General features: G+C 40.4%; 1 protein-coding gene across 5 annotated transcripts in view; it reads right to left on the bottom strand.

The window, feature by feature from the left end:
- taok3a (TAO kinase 3a) overlaps window positions 1–19,596 on the bottom strand; it is a 132,194-nt gene that overhangs the window by 30,168 nt on the left and 82,430 nt on the right. For 4 of the 5 annotated variants that reach the window (XR_013548908.1, XM_078421762.1, XM_078421764.1 and 1 more), the window contains exons 12-14: window positions 14,479–14,646; window positions 10,228–10,431; window positions 1,375–1,512 (exon numbers count right to left, since the gene is read on the bottom strand). Coding sequence is in view for 4 of the 5 variants with exons in the window: in XM_078421762.1 (XP_078277888.1) it covers window positions 1,375–1,512; window positions 10,228–10,431; window positions 14,479–14,646 (510 nt within the window). In the remaining variant the exon portion in view is untranslated. The remainder of the gene's footprint in view (window positions 1–1,374; window positions 1,513–10,227; window positions 10,432–14,478; window positions 14,647–19,596) is intronic. The other variant, XM_078421765.1, reaches the window with a different exon arrangement.

The raw sequence follows: 19,596 nt of genomic DNA, 5'->3' as shown, positions 1-19,596 counted from the left end.
CACACTGCTATTTAATATGGTTAAGGCATGCTTGCAATGCTGTATTTTAAAATGTTAACACTTTCAAATACACCTGTATTGTTACTCAGGCTAACCTAAACAGTTAAAAATGCAAATGTGCTCACTAGCATAATGGTAAGGCAACTTCTTAAACCCAACAGCAAACAATGGCAGGAATATGTATAGGATTGTGAAAAATTAAATTATCTTTAAATAAACCAGGCTGTTTGTATAACAGAAAAGTAAAACAGGGGAAAAAAAGAGAAAAATACAGGGAAGAAGATCTTTCTTTTTATCACCAAGACACAAGAAAATAATTCCTCACTGCAAAAAAAACAAGCTGCTCTCCTTTGTTCATTTTAACAGGAGGAAAACATGAGCAATTTCATTTTATGATAAGGCTCCTGCTCCACTCGACTTATCATCATCCAGGACTGTAAAGAAAATCCATGAACCATTAATCCACCATTAGAAAGCTAGATTTTTAAAGAGGTAATACCTTTTCTGCAGCAAACATTATGATTTTCGATATTGAAGGGACCAAGATGTCTCCATGCCATCAGACCACATTATTTTACATGCCTGATGGAACTATTTTATCAAAACTGAAACTACTTGGGCACACATCAATTCTTTAATGCAATAATATATTCAAAAAGCCCAATACACATAATAGCTCTCAGTATTAACACATATAAAGTGCAATTAAATATGCCACTGATATCCTATTTGATAAACAATTATAACTTCATCATTGCATGAATCAAATATTCCTATTTTATACACAGACACTAGGCAGAAAATATCATCCTGGTTGGACTGCTTTTCACTTATATATTCTGCCTGAAAGGACAATATTTCTGTCTAGACAGATTTCTACAAGCTAATAATGTTCCAAAAATAAGTTAAGGTGAAAAATATTTTAATTGTATTGAATCTTATACTACAATAGTAACCCAACTTGTTTTTGAGATGATCAAATGAATAAAATGCAAGTTAACATTACATGAATGATAATTTGAGATGTACAATGCAAGGCTGCATACTAGCTTCTAGACTCACATTGAGTCAGCCATCTCAGTGCTTCAACAGATTACCCATTGGAGATCATGTCTCTGCAACCATAAATCCTTTAAAATATATTTTAAATGCAGAAGCTCTGCTTCATTTATTTAACTATTCTAAAACATTCAAATAAAGACAAAAGCATCACAAACCTTGTGTCTAACGGTTAATATAGGACATTTCCTTGCAATTAGTGAATGAAGAAAGAAATTATGCTAAGACTTAAAAGATTAAGGTGATTAACTAGCATGCGAGGTCATTGCAGCGGAAAAAGGAACACAGAGAAACCCTTTGTTTGACATTCCTTACCAGAGATGCTGTTCTAATTGTAGCAAAATGCTCTCGGTTCTTAAGAAGAGAGGCCCGACTATGGAGAGATGTTGTAGGCCGCAGATCAGGCCGTGAGTCCTTCTGGCCTGCTTCATCCCTTATGAATACATGGTCCTGCTGAAATGGGATAAAACAAATCTGATGTCAAACTGTGCGTTTTCCCTGCTGGATATCTTTGTTGTACCTCTGCTTCTTTTGAGAGCACCATACAAAATGCATAGTTAGCTATACCAGTCACTGCAGCTGAGCAGTGAGATGAATAACCAACACATTGCAGGAGAGGAGTCAGCTGATCATTTGTGGGATGCTTCCTGAATCTCTGGCAGTCCTTCAGCAGCAAAAACCTTTTGCATCATATTCAAGCTAAATATTTTGCATATATTTCTTTCCATATTACATCAAATATTTTGACATTTAAAGATCAGCATAAAAAGAAGCAATGTGAGCATGATAAATTACAGTTCTGTGAACACATTTTGTTTTGCATATGGAATTATATCACTCAGCAATTTTAAATAATAATGGCAGCATTTTTGGTATAATTTAAAAAATATTTTTTTCTATTTTATAATTTCTAAAAGCATACATTCCTAATGAGAAATACAATAATTCTCATCAAATCTGTTCAAATATTTTTCTTTCTGATACTTAATTTAAGTGACAGAACCCACATATAAAAATAGAAACATAAAGTTCAGTTCTTTCTGCTACAGAGTAAACACTTCCAAACCTCAAATAAAAGCATTAATGAAAATATTATTTTATTTGGGGTTTTAGAAAGTAGCAAAAGTGACACTCAGCTATATACTAGATTTATGGTAATATGACTGTTCTTACTGTTTTAATTTGTCATGTTTCACATTGTTCCAATGGAGTTTAAAAAATACCTTAACAACTGAGACATTCGAGACATTTCCTCTATCTTCCCCCCCTCTACAAATTAAACCATGTTTGTCTTCACACTTATTAGTTCAGCTGAAGAGCCCTTGAACCAAAACAAAAGCCTTTCATCACCCCACTGATTCTACTTGACCTGCAGAACACCAATAGTATTCTCTACTTTGATTTTAAATAATTGTGTGGATTTGATAAGAGCAGGGATTCCTATGGCTGGGATATTTTGAACCGGGGTCAGAATATCAAAATAAGGGTTTGGTCATTCAGGACAAATGTGATAAAAGTTCTTCACCTAAAAGATGGCAAATCTTTGGAATATTGTTGCCCCAGAAGCCTGTGAAAGCTTGGTCTCTGTATATTCAAGGGAGGTTGTTAGGTTTTTATACTATGTTAAACAAGAAATATGGGGTGAGTAAAGGAAGCAAAATAAATGGAAAAATAAAACAAGATGGAGGCCGTTTGGCCCTTCAAGCCGACTCGGCCTTATCATGGCTGATAATCTATCTCAATTCCTCTTTCCCTCTCTCTTTGTATATCTCTTGAAGCATTGAGAAATATATTAAACTTCTAAAATATATTTAATACTGTGGCCTCCACGGTAAAGAATTGCACAGCTTCATCACCCTGTCTCTTTCTCATCTCATCAAATTTGAAAATTATCATCCAACCAAGTCCAACATCTCTTGTTCTCTAACCTGAACCTGCAAAAGTTGTTCCAGAGACCTGAGCCAGGTGAAATATCCTCCCTTGAATAATGTTACCTATACATCTTCCTTTCACCATTGGACATGGTGGTTTAGAGAGTCTGGGTATGTCATAGTTTGAATTCTCTCTCATTCTTTTATATTCTAGTAAATACAATTGTAGGCAACCAATCTCTCCTCATGTGGCATTCCTGTAACCCAGGAATCAGTCTGGCGAACTTTCAATACTTGCCATTCTCTGGCAGTTATGTGTCTTTTTTAAAAGGCCAAAATTACTCCACAAGTATTCTCACCAGGGCCTTGATTAATTGAAGGAAGACATCTTTGGACCCATGCCAAAATCCTTTTGCTATCAAGGTCAATGTACCATTTGCTTTCTTAACTGCTTGTTCTATCTGCAAGTTTGCTCTCAGTAACCCAATTCCGTTTGTGCATCAATACTTGCCAATTTAGTACTGTTTAAATAGCATGACTCCTTTCTGTTTTCACGACTAAGTTTATCCAAGTTATCCTGCCTCGGTCAGAGTTTTGCCACTCAATCAACCTGTTTGCATCCTCCTCACAATTCACAATCTCAGACTTTAATGTTGTTGTCAAACTTCAAAGTATCGCATTATGTGCCCTCATCCAAATCAGTGATGAAAAGGTGAGGCCAGGCACCATTCCCTGTGGTACCCTGGTAGTTAGCATCTGCCATCCTGAGGAAATAAATACTGACGATCAGGAGGGGGGGGGGGGGGGGGGGGGGATGGGGCTGGAGGCAGGGCTGGGGGAGTGGAGGTGGAGGCAGGGGAGGGACAAGTGGGGGTGGGGTAGGGGGGATGGAGTGGGTCAGTGGGGGGGAGGAGGGGGCATAAGGGGGATTGAATGGGGGGGGTTGAGGGTGCCACACCAATACGGGAGAGGCTCTGAGTCCAGGGCCCACTCAGTGACGTCACCCTCTCCCCTTCCCTGCTCCCCCTCTACGAGGAATGGGCCCAACGGGTCCACTTGGTCTAGTACAGAATAAAACTCACACAGAATTGTAAAAATGTAAATACGCACAATTTTTTAACGTTTTTTTTGACACGTGCTTTGCGTTATGGGATCATTTTCCTGCAGCAATTCCCCGTTATGCAGGGGTGGTATGTGTTCTCAGTTTGTTTTCTGCCCATCAACCAATTTTCAACGCAAAACTTTACTGGAACATTACTTAAAGCTTTAATCTTAAAAACAAATTATTCTGTGGGCCTTTATCAAAAGGTCTTCTGCTAATCTAAGTACTTTACATCCACAGGTTTTCCCTTAATTATTCGATCAGTTCCATAAAGGTCCAATAATTTTAAACATAAATTTCCTTCCAGGATTTCATTTTGATTAGGTCTCTAGCAGTAATATTTTCCAAATGATCTGTAATTTTATATTTTAAAATAACCTCTAGCATTTCCCCCCACTATTTTCTCACTCATATAAGGCCAACAGACCTGTGGTTTCCCATGTTATCCCCTTTTTAAAGATAGCATTACATTTGCTCTGTCTATCTGCAGTGCCGATAAGATTAAAAGGATGGCAATGGAAAGAACAGGTCCCCTTAAAATAGACACAAAATGTTGGAGTAACTCAGCAGGCCAGGGAACATCTCTGGAGAGAAGGAATGGGTGACGTTTCGGGTCGAGACCCTTCTTCAGACTGAGAGTCAGGGGAGAGGAAGACACAGATAAGGGCAAGTTGTAAAAAATGAGACAACAAAAGAGATGAGATTCAAGGAAAATGTAGAGTAGATCATTGTTAGCTGGGAGAAGGTGACAACAATGCAAATCGGGGATAGTCAGACTGGCCGGAGAACTGGGAAGGGAGAGGGATGGAGAGAGAGGGAAAGCAAGGATTACTTTAAGTTAGAGAAGTCAATGTTCATACCACTAGGGTGTAAGCTACCCAAGCAAAATATGAGGTGCTGTTCCTTCAATTTACACTGGGCCTCACTCTGACAATGGAGGAGGCCCAGGACAGAAAGGTCAGTGTGTGAACGGGAGGGGGAGTTAAAGTGTTTGGCAACCAGGAGATCAGGTAGGCTTAGGCGGACTGAGCGGAGGTGTTCAGTGAAACGATCGACCAGCTTGCCCTTGGTCTCGCCAATATATAGGAGTTCATACCTGGAACAGCGGATACAGTAGATAAGGTTGGAGGAGGTGCAAGTGAATCACTGCCTCACCTGAAAAGTCTGGCGAGGTCCTTGGACAGAGTCAAAGGAGGAAGTACAGGGACAGGTGTTGATCTCCTGTGGTTTCAGGGGAAAGTACCTGGGGAGGGGGTGGTTTGGGTGGGAAAGGACGAGCTAACCAGGGTTAACTGTGTCTCCCTCTCCTCTGACTCTCAGTCTGAAGAGGAGTCTCGATCCGAAACGTCACCCATTCCTTCTCTCCAGAGATGCCGCCTGTCCCGTTTAGTTACTTCTTGATTAGTACAGGTGTCAGAGGTTATGGGGAGAAGCCAGGAAAATGGGGTTAGGAGGGAGAGATAGATCAGCCATTATTGAATGGCGGAACAGATTTGATGGGCCAAATGGGTTAATTCTACTCCTATCACTTGTGACCTTACTCCAGCATTTTGTGTCTATATTCGGTGCAAACCAGCATCTCCAGTTCCTTCCTACACACAGGTCCCCTTAAAGATCAGCATATCCATCTTTGTGTAGAAGCACAAGAGATGGGGGATCTATTAAATTAATACTTCTCATTGTTTTTTACTGAGAAGAATATCATGGAAGCCGAGGTAATGTGGCATAAGTGTTGTCACGTCTTAGATCAGATACAAATTACCAAACAGGAGGTCTTAACAGCTTTAAAGTGATTTAAGATGGATAAATCCCCAGGCCTGGCCAATACATCCTCAGACTGACTGGGGAGAAAATTGCAAAGGCCCTTGCGGAGACATTTGCACCATTGTGAGCCACAGGTGAAGTTGCGGAAGACTGGAGTGGCGTATGTTGTACCATTATTTAAGAAGGGCCACAAAGATAAGCCAGGGAACTACTGGCCGGCAAGCCCGATGTCAGTGGTGGGTAAGTCGTTACAGGGGATACTTAGGAACAAGATCTACCAGCATTGGATAGGCTTAGGCTGATCAGGGATAGTCAGCACGCACTGTGCGTGGGAGATAGTGTCTCACCAATCTGATAGAGGTTACGAAGAAGACCAAGAAGGGCAGGGCAGTGAACGTTAAAACATCCCCTGTGTCTCGTTTTCACACCTTACACTTCCTTGTCTCTGTATGTCCCTTTCCCCTGACTCAGTCCGAAGAAGGGTCTCGACCCCAAAACATCACCCATTCCTTCTCTCAAGATGCTGCCTGTTCCGCTGTGTTACTCCAGCTCTGTAGTTATCTACATGGACTCTAAGGCCTTTGACAAGGTCCCACATGGTAGGCTTGTCTGGAAGGTTAGAGTGCATGGAATCCAGGGCAAGCTAGCCAATTGGATTCAAAATTGCTCTCTAGGAACCCTTCTGATGAAGGGTCTCAACCCGAAATGTCACCCATTCCTTCTCTCCAGGGACGCTGCCTGACCCGCTGAGTTACTCCAGCATTTTGTGAATATCATCAGATACTGGTAGAAAGTTGCTTTTCTGATTGGAATCCTATGATAAGTGAGGTGCTACACGGTCCACTGCCTTTTGTTATATACATTAATGATTTGGATGGCAATGGGGTTAACATTGTCAGCAAATTTGCAGATGGCACCAAAACTAATGGTATTACAGAGAGCGAGGACGAATATCCAAATTCACAACAAGACCTAGATCAGTTAGGAAGATGGGCCAAGGAATGACAAACGGATTTTAACTCTGGCAAGTATGGCATGTCACCTTTTGGTAATGCTAAACCAGGGCAGGACTTGTGTAGTAAATGGTAACGCCCTGGAGGGTTGCAGAACACAAGTGTATGGTTCCCTAAAAATGGCGAGTCAGATGGACAGCATGATGAAGGCAACATTTGGTACATACGCCTTCATTGGGAAGAGCATCGAGTACAAAAGTTGGGACATTATGAGGCACCTCTACAAGTCATTGTTGAGACCACATTTTGAGTATTGTGTGCAGTTCTTATTGCTCAGCTACAGGAAGGATGTCATTAAATAGGAAAGCGTGCAGAAGAAATTCATTAGGATGTTGCTTGGGCTTGTGGTCTTGAACTACAGGGAGATGTTAAATAGGCTGTCTTTTTTTTTTTAGGAGACTGAGAGGTAACCAAATTGAGGTGTATAAGATTTTGAGGGGCATGGACAAAGTAAACACTCAACTTCTTGTTCCCAGAGTAGAGGATTCTAAAACTAGAGGGCATGGTCTTAATGAGAGAGGAGATAGATTTAAGAAGGATTTCAGGGCAACTAAGGGCAGTCTGTATCTGGAATAAGATGCCTGGAGGCTATAGAAACAGATGCGATTATCATTTTGAGAGACATATGGACAGACATATGGATAGAAAGGCATTAGAGGGCTGCAGATCAAATGGGTCAAGCCCAAATATGCCAACTTGGTTGGCATGGAAATCATGGGCCAAATGGCCCATTTCCCTACTGAAGAGCCCTACTATCTCTATGCCATAATCTATACAATTCTGAAAAATAATATTCAATATACAATGCAATATACCTCCATGCCCATAACCATCTTCTTTAGTACTAAAAGATGCAAATTTAGTTACTGAAATTATAGAATCTGGAGGGTTTTTAATTGTAATGTGGGGAGAAAGGGTTCCTGATGGTTGGCATGGATTTAGTGAGTCAAGTGCCTCTTTTCTGTCCTGTACTTCGGTAGGTTTTTTCCCCTACATCCAATTGCACTACAATTTTGCATCATTTTACTGTTTTGTATTTGTTGTATTTATTGCTGTATCTATCACCATCATGCTTATTGTTTACCTTACAAGCTTCATGCAAGCAAGCCATTTCAGTACACCTAGTGTATACGAGGATAAGCTAATCGAGCCAGAAATCTACGACTCTAGCAAAAGATAAGCCATGATCTTATGAGTGGCAGTGTTGGCAAAAGGGGCTAAATAACCACTATTGCTTTCAGTTCTTAACATATCTGTGCCAAAACCTGGCCTCACCATATTCTTGCCACCAAGGAAGTTTCAGGTAGATTGTACGGCCTGACAGGAGGAAAATATTGCAAGTAAATGTAATCACTAATTATCTAACACGAGTCAAGATAAATTTAAAAAATGGAAAACATTACAACAAAAAAAATTGCTTAAATAATAGTTCCTCCACTGACTTGATTACATTGAAATGGTAACAAAATGCATGTTTGCCATCACTTGCACAATAGCTTCCAAACAGAGGTATGACAAAATTCCTGAACTAATCCAATCTTAACCCTCCTGATTTTCCACTTGGAGGATTGAATAAAAGATCCAAAAGATCTAAAAGCTAACTTTACTATGCCCCATCCTTGAATTCTTTAGATTCAGGGCATGTTAATCCCAAATTTGAATATTTCATTTTTTACATCACAATCCACATGGAGTCTTATATTTATAACAGCATGTCCTGTGATCAACAACATCAGATGTGTTGGCGCCATTTTTCAAGCTATGTGAATTTCATATTACATGGAGAAAATGTCTGACACTAGTGATAAATCTAGTAGAACATTTCCAATAAGGATGCTTTAGTTTGTGAATAAATACACTTTCTCCCAACCATTTTGTTCATTACTGAAGATTAATCAATACATTCAGAGTACCCCTATAGATCACGCCCACTTTCAAAGATAACTCGACAAACCAGCTATTTTGGTTACATGCCTACCTGCTCCATGTAGACTGCAAGCAAATAAGAAAGGTCAGCTGATAGTTAACTCTGTCCTTTTAATACATGCCATCCAGAATCAATGATGCAACATTAAATTTGATTTGAAACAACTTTCAAGTGCTAACCATTTTAACTCTTCTGCCCAATCTTGCATCAACCCTTCTGTCCGGGGGTTCCTCTATTGTCAGAATGAGGCCACATCAAACTAGAGGAACAGCACCTCGTATTCAGCTTGGGTAGATTACAACCCAACTGTATAAACTTTGAATTCGCAGATTTCTGATAACTAACCGACAAACACCCCTCCCTTTTCCCTCCTGAATACGACATTTCTCTCCTTTCCCCTTCATCAAAATTCCTTCCTCTGGCATTATAATTCACGCCTCTTGTCTCTGTATCTCACTGTCTTTCGTCTTTTCAGCTCTGGCCTCTGTCCAAGCATCTGGCTTAATAAATACAGCAAAAATGAGCTAGTCACAAAAATTAAGCATTTTAAAATATTTTTTTTGGGGGGGGGGGGGGGGGGTCAATTCATGAATTGACTTACATATTTAGAAATACTTTAATCACAGTTATGGAGGGCCTTGATATCTTGGTGGGGGATGGAGGTGTAAAGGGGCTGGGCCTCCATGGTAAAGATGAGGCAACGAGGGAACTGAAAGCTACTGAAGAAGGGTCCTAACCGGAAATGGTACTTTATCCATGTTCTGCAGACATGCTGTCTGACCCGATGAATGACTCCCCCATTTTGTGCCATTTTTGCATATGTAAATGCTTACTGGTTATATTGGGGGACAGGGGTTAGGAGGCCCTTGTCACATACAAAAGCTTTTAAGACCTGGCTGCTACGATTTTGTGCCCAATGAAACATCCTTATTTTTGTGGGCCTCCTTAAAGCCTTGCAAATAGGTTAGATTTGCAGAAACAAAATGGTGATTAATTTACCCCGTGATATTGCCTGATGCTGGGGTCTGAGAAGACAGGTTGTGCAAAGTTGGAGGTTTGACCAGTGGAAAAGATTGCCAAAAGCTGAAACTCTTTAGTAAAATGCTATTTGTGACTTATATCCACCAAAAGATTAGAAATTCATATTTGTGGGCGTTTGCATTATTACGAGGATAAACTCCTTCCAGAGTTCTTCCATTTTCTTCACCAGCCCAGGTTCGCCTAGCTCTTCTGCCACACTTTTGGTAAGCCCTTCAGGTAAACGTAAAAACTACCCATCTGTGAAAATGCATTGCTCATGAGAAAAAAGTTAAATAGTGAAATACAACTGTTCGTTGATAAATACGATCTTATTTCCAAACTAATAATAACATTTCAGATCAAGTTTTAAGAAAATCTATAAGGTATGCTCTTTGTAGAAATGAACAGCAATTCAGTCTATACATGACATATATCTCGAAGTAACATTTCACACACAACACTGCTACCTACCTTTCTGTGGATGACGGAGACATTGGACTGCATGGTGTTATCACCATCATGCATCATGGCGATCTCAGAGCTATCATCAAAGACTTCATGCAGACTGTTAACACTGCTATTCTGGCTCCCTGTGCTGATTGACATACTGGGAATGGACTGATTACTTCCCAGGCTGTCTACTTTACTACCTAGGCCTGCACCATGCTCACTGTCCTGTAAGATAGAGGAGAGCAATGTTAGTGTATGCTTTCATGCATTAGTACAGTCATGCATCTGGAAATTGCATGCAGCAACTATGTTTTTTTTTCTTTTCACAGAAATAAAACAATTACATGGCAATGCTAATGATGTTAGTTAGACCAGATAACTAGCATGATGCCCTAAAATCCAGCAGGAAGATGGAATGTGAACAATAGCCATTTGAAATAATATACACTAAGTTAGAGAGGGTTGCAATTGAGCATTCTGCAAAGTCAGCATGATTAGTTGGGTGGAATTTAGAAGTGTTCTTTGTTGAGATGTGGAGGATCAGTGAGGAGGTTGAAGAGAAAGTCCAGCACCTTGGTTTAAGCTAAACATCATCACTGGAGGATGAAATAATAGATTATAAATTTACAGCAGACAAAAAGGTGCCCATTTGGCCCATCACATCGCTAACACTTTCCTTAAAATACATTCAGACTAATTCTACTTGCAGCTCGGTATAAATCCCATCAAATATTCAACCAAACTTATTAAATAAAAGTGTAAGTGCTCTCGTGTGGAGATATTTTCTCTGCTATTCCTTTTACCTATTGTCTTAATTCTATGTTCTTCTCTCAAGTAACTAACATTTATATTATGGAAGAAAATATTTTTTTTGTCTTGAACCTCCAAACTGAATATCACTCGTCCAACTATGCAGACAATTGACAAGGCAAAGGAGACAGTAATGAATGATGAGGTCTATGAGAGTGGTCTATGAGAGTTCTGTACTGCGCGCGCACACACGCACGCACACTCTTACAACTCCACCCCAACCTGCGCCTTTCAACGCATTCGTATTCGAAAAAGCACACTGGTTCCAATCTTTTTTGAAAGCTGCAATTGAAATTAAGTCCACCATCCTGTGAGGCATTCCTGGTGATGGTCAGTCAGTGTATAAAGGTTATTCACATGTAATTTTTGTTCTTATTCTAAACATAGCACAAAAAGTAAGGAAATTTGTGTTTGGTAGATTATTTCTTTGTTGTAACAATGCTTCTTGGCAATAAATCTTATACCATTGGAAAGCCTGTTTATTTCCCTTTTAAATGGTGCCACATTTGTAAGGAACATGCATTTGTGGGATGAGCAGCAGAGCTGAGTATGTGGGTTGCGCCCATGAAAAATCTGCCAAATCTTCCAAATCTTCTCTGCCAATGACAGCTTATTCTGCCATTGACTCTTGTTCGGTGTTGTTTGGTGGATTGGATGATTGAAGTCTGAAGAAACAAGACATATTGGCAATTTAACAATTTATTCATTTAATAAACAGGAGCCTCAGTAGCGTGTGGAAGAACCAGACACAGCCACAACAGCCTGGCACCTCCTCCTCATGCTGGTCACCAGCCTGGTCACACACTGTTGTGGGATGGCATCCCATTCTTCAACCAGCATTTGTCGCAAGTCAGCCAACGTGGTTGTGTTGGTCACTCTGGCACGAACAGCACGCCCAAGCTGATCCCACAAGTGTTCAATGGGGTTGAGGTCAGGACTGCTGGCAGGCCATTCCATCCTCTCCACTCCCAAATTCTGGAGGTAGTCTCTGAGAAACCCTGCTCTGTGGGGGCGAGCATTGTCATCTTGGAGGATAGAGTTCGGTCCCAGACTGTGGAGATATGGGATTGCCACTGGTTGTCTGCACCTGGGGGTACCAGAAGCTCAAAACAAGAGTCAATAGCAACAGCAGAATAAGCTGTTTGGCATTGGCAGAGAAGATTTGGCAAATTTTTCATGGGCGCAACCCATATACTCAGCTCTGCTGCTCATCCCACAAATGCATGTTCCTTACAAATGTGGCACCATTTAAAAGGGAAATAAACAGGCTTTCCAACGGTATAAGATTTATTGCCAAGAAGCATTGTTACAACAAAGAAATAATCTACCAAACACAAAGTTCCTTACTTTTTGTGCTATGTTTATATATTGCATCCGTCCACTAGTTTTTTTTAAACGGAACACTTTCTCTCAACCTGCAATGTCTAAAGTATCGAGACACCTCCATTTAGTCCATTGGTCTCTTTTCAGTACACAAACTTGGCTTCTTCAGCCTTTCCCTGGAGAATAAATCACACACCATGAACCTTCTCCAACTTCTCAAAGGCCTTCACACCCATCCTAAAATGTGATGGACACAAATGGATGTCACTACCATTTGTTGCCAAACCAATATTTGATAAAAGAGTCATTGTAGCTTCTTCACTTCTCATTTCTATGGCCTATCTGATAAAGCCATGGTGCAATATGGTTTCATACTTCTTCTGAGAGGATTGTTAATAGAACAGATAAGGTAAATTTACAATTCTGTTTTAAAATACAACAACAAAGCAGATTTGGGGTTGACATTTTTCTGATAATTAAAATAAAGATTGACCTTCACAGCAGTGAGAAGTATGCATCACTTAAATAATATGTCCAAAGATGATAGCCTTACAAGCATTCTCAGATTTCAGATAGACCCACTGGCCATTCTCGTGCATAATTACCCTGCAACTGCATAAAAAGGTAACAGATTGCAAAATGTACATGATGAATTTTTAATGTATATTAAGGCAAGCCATCTTTCCCTTAAACAACCTTCTTCATACGTCCAAATTCATGCATTTGCACAGAAGTGACTTGTTTAATAAAATTCCAAACAATCCACTGATAATTATTTAAGTTTACATTTTTTTTTCCTTTGTTGTTTATCAAAATAAATTAATGGGATGTGGACATTGCTGGCAGTCAGGATTTATTACTGTTCATTCCCAATTGCTCATTAAACGGACTGGTTTGTTAAGCCATTTCAGAAGGCAGTAAATAGTTGACCACAATGTTGTATGAGGACTTTCTGATATATCAGGCTGTGTAATAGCAGTAGATCCATTTCCCCAAAGGTATACGTGGTCTATATAAAGTTTAACAACAATCCAAAAGTTTAGCTATTGATAGCGATGATGTTGGTTACCTTTTTTATACCTACATGTGACTACTCATATTTAAATTCTCCAAAGGCTGCAGCAAGATTTGAACTTGCCTCCAGGTCAATGGTCTGGGTCTCTGGATACTAATCTAATGATAATCTAACCGTGCTTTGCTCCAGTCCCATAGGCACAGCAAATATACACAAACACGTATTTTTCATTGAAAGACTCAATGCTGTGTATCTGCAGTTATGCCATTAGATTAAATGGGAGGAACATTGGCAAACTCACTTCATTTCCCACTTGTTTATCATGACAGGACTACTCAAGAACATACAGGGAATTGGATGTTTAGTATAGATTTGCATTTCTCCTTTTTTCTCCACTAATGACCTTGATGCAAATATTATTCCCATTTAGTCAGAGAGGCGTCAATTAATCACTCCAATATCCACTTAGTTAGAACTCAGGAATCAAATCTATTCCTTCTCTCCATGTACAGCTTAATAGAACAGCAGTCCATTAACAACCAAGCCATGACGAATCTTCAGGCATGTTAATTGTGCACCACTTTGCACCTATTGTTCATATACAAACCTTCCATTCAGTTTGCGTACGGGGCAAATGCACCAATTTCTAAAGTATTGCAGATGAGCAGCACCACAGAACATCTGTGAAGTTTGACTACTCTGTACTTAAAGGTGAATGATGACACATCATATACAATGCTATCAAAGAGGTCATAATATATACAAGTCCATTGTGAAAGGGAGTTTAACCATACCAGTTAGAATCAAAAATGACTTGTGAAACCTCTCCATAGAAGTTTGTAGAACAAGAGAAAAATTGGTAGCTGAGCATACATCCTATCCGAAAAGAATGAGCTTATCCGGGTACTGTAGGCCTCAGCCCGGATGCCCTTTGCAAATTTTGCTGTAACTTCCTGCTTTCTTTTATGTAGCAAAAGGACCACTGATACCTCAGGAACTATATTTCATGCCTGCATTTCCAGGGGAGGCGGATGAACAGGATGAAATAAGTGAGACTTCAAACCAAAGCACTTGGCTTCTTTGCTCATTTATTTAGCTTTGGATTTATATGGAATTCATCTTACCTCCTCTTCTTCTTGTGATTCTGTTGTTGGTCCATTACGAGTTTCTTGGAAAAGGATCTTTTTCATTTTTCTATACTGAAGATTATCCAGCTCTCGAACTGCATCTTTTGTTCTCGCAATAAGGTCACAAAGAACTCTTTGTGGATGCTCTTGGCGTACAAATTCATGCTGAAACAGAAATTTCAAATTATCAGTACTAAAATATCTTATCAAAATCCAATTACGTTTTTTATATAATACATGCTGTATTATATTAAAAAAATACCACTACAAGAGCACAGTGGAAAATATTTTAATTTTCAAGAAACATGATCATTGTAGGAAGCAAACACCCCATACATAAATAATAATACTGGGCTTCATACACTGAAATACATTGGAACCATAATCTTGGTATGAATAAACAGAACACACTTCCCATGTTTATAGCAAGATTTTTTTTTTTGTTAGGCATTTCTTCATGCACCGTGCAGTCAAATTCAAGATGTTCTCATTAAATATGTACTTTCGAGCCAGTGTAAGAAGCAAATTATCCAGTAAGATAAGGCAGCTATTAGAATATTTATGAATCTATGTAGGTTACTTGTATGCATTGCTGAAGAGGATGTCTGGACAGCCTACCCATTCTACAGAAGTACCATCCTATTGTATCATATAGAAAGATATTACCAGAATATCACTCACTTATGGAAGTTGTACAAGCCCAAAAAGCTAGATGCCAATTGATTGTCTGACAGCATGCAGGAAATGGAAACGTATCCTTCTTTTAATATTCAACAAGAAGAATCAATTGCTTTTGCAGCATTGTTAGTTCTATTTCCATATTCATGAAGTCCAACTACCTACTAATGTGGTTTGAGAGATAAATATTCCAGCAACATTTGTGCCTCTTGTCACCAAGACAAATGTGCACTGTTCGTTCAAGAGGTGCAAAGGAAGCCAGCTTCTCTTGTGAAAAGAATGAACTGACGTGATATTTCAAAAGTAGATTTAAAAAAATCAGATACAAGTTCAAAACAATGCAAAGTAAATTTAGGACCACCAGGAAGTTCTCCTAATAAGGTGCTTGGCACATGGAAAGAACATCATCCAAATATAAATATCCTTGATCTCTTGAACAGCTGGCAGTCACTTGCTGGAAGGCTTGGGCAAGTCATAGGCGTTCATTTTGCATATATTATGACCGCAAAACATCATTGAAGCCATTGATTGGGCCAAATATGCATTAGTAGCAGATTCCACATGATATTTTCCACATGATCCACATGGCTTCCACTTGTTATTTTAATCCAAGCCATCCCAGCTGTGTGATACACCACCCTCCTTCATTGCTCACCCCTTCCCCCAGCATATCCAGTCATTTGACTGCCCATCCTATTCTCACTCCCCCAAAGACAGACTCTCTTCTCTGCACCAAATGCAGAAAGAGGCACGAATTGCACAAGTAGCGAAGCACAGTCAGAGAGTGTGCAGAGAGTATCCATAGCCGTTGGGTAAGGAGGGTCGTCCAGCAGGTTCTGGGAGTCAGTCCAACCTGCCATTCCGGTGTAAATGGCATTCCACCAATACCAATTCTCCAGCCGCACTCTGCCTGCGGGTCATTAGTACTGAGTGTCACTTGCTCATTGTCCAGTCCCCGTTAAAAAATGTTAACTGATGACTGTAAATGGACAGCACATGGTAATCAATAGGAGTCACAAGATGGCATCATTATTTAAGAAGTATGGCAAGTTTCTAAATTAAGCCATTCTCCAATTTGGAAATGAATTTAGTTACTGACTTTTGGAAATTACTGCATATGAATATAACATCAACATTACTGTATCTAAAATATGAAATAATAAGTATAAATAATTACTCTCCCACAATTTTGTCTACCTTGTCCACAACTTAATTGCAATGTTTTGAAGTTCATCTCGCAAGTTAGGTAGGGCCAAATATTTAATTAAATAATGCGGGGGACAATAAACATGAACCCCACAATAAGCAAGGGCTTCTTGTCCTCACCTTCCACCCCATCAGCTGTGACATACAACAAATTATCCGCCAACATTTCCGCCACCTCCAACGGGATCCCACTACTGGCCACATCTTCCCACCTCCACCCTTTTCTGTTTTCTGCAGAGACCGTTCCCTCTGTAACTCCCTGGTCCACCCGTCCCTTCCCACCCAAACCACCCCCTCCCCAGGCACTTTCCCCTGCAACTGCAAGAGATGCAACACCTGTCCCTTTACCTCCCCCCTTCGACTCCATCCAAGGACCCAAACAGTCTTTCCAGGTGAGGCAGAGGTTCACCTGCACCTCCTCCAACCTCATCTATTGTATCCGCTGTTCCAGATATCAACTTCTCTACAACGGCGAGACCAAGCGCAGGCTCGACGATCGTTTCACTGAACACCTCCGCTCAGTCCGTCTTAACCAACCTGATCTCCGGGTGGCTCAGCACTTCAACTCCCCCTCCCATTCCCAATCTGACCTTTATGTCCTGGGCCTCCTCCATTTTCAGAGTGAGGCCCAGCGCAAATTGGAGGAACAGCACCTCATATTTTGCTTGGGTAGTTTACACCCCAGCGGTATGAACATTGACTTCTCTAACTTCAAATAGTCCCTGCTTTCCCTCTCTATCTCCTCCCCCTTCCCAGTTCTCCCACTAGTCTTCCTGTCTCCAACTACATCCTATCTTTGTCCCGCCCCCTCCCCTGACATATCAACCTGAAACGTCACCCATTCCTTCTCTCCAGAGATGCTGCCTGACCCGCTGAGTTACTCCAGCCTTCCACATGAAACAATCAGTGCAATGTTTCAATTTCCACTGTTCAACACTTAGCGAATTTATCACAAATCATTTTATAATAATTTAATCGCTTCCCTTCAATTTAACAAACAACCATCATATTGTGATTTTTGAGATTATTTTTTCTACAGGTAGAATTTGAAAAATAAATTCTTTCACTTCTGAAGTTTTAAAATTAATGAAAACAGAACCAAAATCGTAAATCATGAGGCATTAGATTTGTTATCTTTGATTTAGGGGCAAAACAAGTTTTTAATTACCCTGCTTTGATAACTGACTAAAGACATTCAAAATAGCAAAAACAGCAAACAAAAGATAAAGATAAGCAATCCCAAAACAGATCAGATTTCCAGTCTTGCCAGTTCTAGCTACGAATTGTGAACAAAAACTAATGTCCCACAACATGCATTTGGAACTATCTTCAGTCAAAACTGGCAAATGGATGAGCTACCTTGCATTCTTCGAGATATCCATCAAGAAAGTCAATTTAATTTGCACTACTGACACAAGTAAAAAGTCCGCAGCATTACATCCAGTAAAGAGTATGGGATCAGAAAATAAGCTGCTTGTGGTAAAGACGACTTGCACTCCAGAAATGGGTGGCACTGTGGCGCAGAGGTAGAGTTGCTGCCTTACAGCACTTGCAGAGCCAGGGACCCGGGTTCGATCCCGACTACAGGTGCTGTCTGTATGGAGTTCGTACGTTCTCCCCGTGACTTTTCTCTGAGATCTTCGGTTTCCTCCCACCCTCCAAAGACGTACAGGTTTGTAGGTTAATTGGTTTGGTGTATCTGTAAAACTGTCCCTAGTGTGTGTAGGATAGTGTTAATGTGCGGGGACTCGGTGGGCCGAAGGGCCTGTTTCCATGCTGTATCTCAAAACTAAACTAAACTGAACCAAACCTTTGGCCAAGTCATACCAAGCTTTGTTTCCTCGGGGCCATTCAGCTCTCAGCTTTGGCCCAAACCTGAAACAAAGTGGCACGCTCCAGAGGTGGGTTAAGATGACATGAAGGCAGCAAATTGGCTAGAATCTGCAAAGGCATGAAAGAGCCCTTAAGTCAAGAGCATCAAGGGGAAAAGATTCCAAGAACTGGAGTCATACTTTGCCACCAGGATGGCGTTCATGGCTATTGTAGTCTATCAGCTCAGCGTATCACTTCAGGAGTTCATCAGAGCAGTAATTTAGGCCAAACTATGTTCAGTAATAGCTTTCTTTGCATCATAAAAAGGTCAAAAGGAGACCAGTCACATAAATGTGTAGGAAGGAACTGCAGATGTTGGTTTAAACTGAAGATAGACACAAAAATCTGGAGTAACTCAGTGGGTCAGGCAGCGTGTCTGGAGAAAAGGAAAAGGTGGCGTTTCGGGTTGAGATCCTTCTTCGGACTGAGAGTCAGGAGAAAGGGAAATGAGAGATAGAGATAGTGATTTAAAGAGATATAGAACAAATGAGTGAAAGATATGCAAAAAAGTAACAATGATCAAGGAAATGTGGAGCCCACAAAGGTTCATTGTTGGGTGTGGGCTGGGTGATAACGAGTTGTAGAGACTATGAAACTCAACAGGGCGATAGTCATTTACTCTCATTTTTAAGGGTTTCACAAAATGCTGGAGTAACTCAGCACGTCAAACAGCATCTGACTTACTCCAGCATATACAGTTATTTTCCTACTCATTTTTATGGGTCTATCTCGAGTGATATAAATACGATGGTTATACGATAATTGAATGGCGGAGTAGACTTGATGGGCCGAATGGCCTAATTCTCCTTCTATCCTTTATGGCCTTATAAAGAATAGGTTCGACTCAGTGTGTTCTGCAGCATGTGACTAGTCCCTTACCACTTGGTTCTTGGTTCTCCAAAATATTCCAAATGGAATTTAAACTGGAGGTGGCGTAGTATGGACTTAAGCAAGAAGGGCTTCTTGGAGAAGAAGAGCTGCCTTCAGAACCTTTTTGCCAGCTAGAAGTCAGAATTGTGAAGGACTACACTCCACTTATCTTGAAGTGTCAGGTTCGAATAACACCGAAGCTCTGTGTCAATCAGAACACAGCAGTCCATTTAACTGGGACCTCCACAATCACCATAAATGTTCATTCTGTCCACTGCTATTACACTGTGTCTGCACTGTGCACCATCTATACTTCAGTTACTAGCCCAAACCACACTTATAGCACCTTCACTACTGGGAAGAATAAGAGCCAAGGACAAGAGCAGCAAGTGCTTAGGAACACCATCTGTGATTCCTCTCCAGTTCACACAACATATATTTGAAGTCTATATTTTCATCACTGTATTCAAATACTGGCACTTCGACCTA

This window comes from Rhinoraja longicauda, chromosome 25, assembly GCF_053455715.1.
Source record: "Rhinoraja longicauda isolate Sanriku21f chromosome 25, sRhiLon1.1, whole genome shotgun sequence".
Lineage (NCBI taxonomy): Eukaryota > Metazoa > Chordata > Chondrichthyes > Rajiformes > Arhynchobatidae > Rhinoraja > Rhinoraja longicauda.
This window is presented reverse-complemented; position numbering and strand designations above follow the sequence as displayed.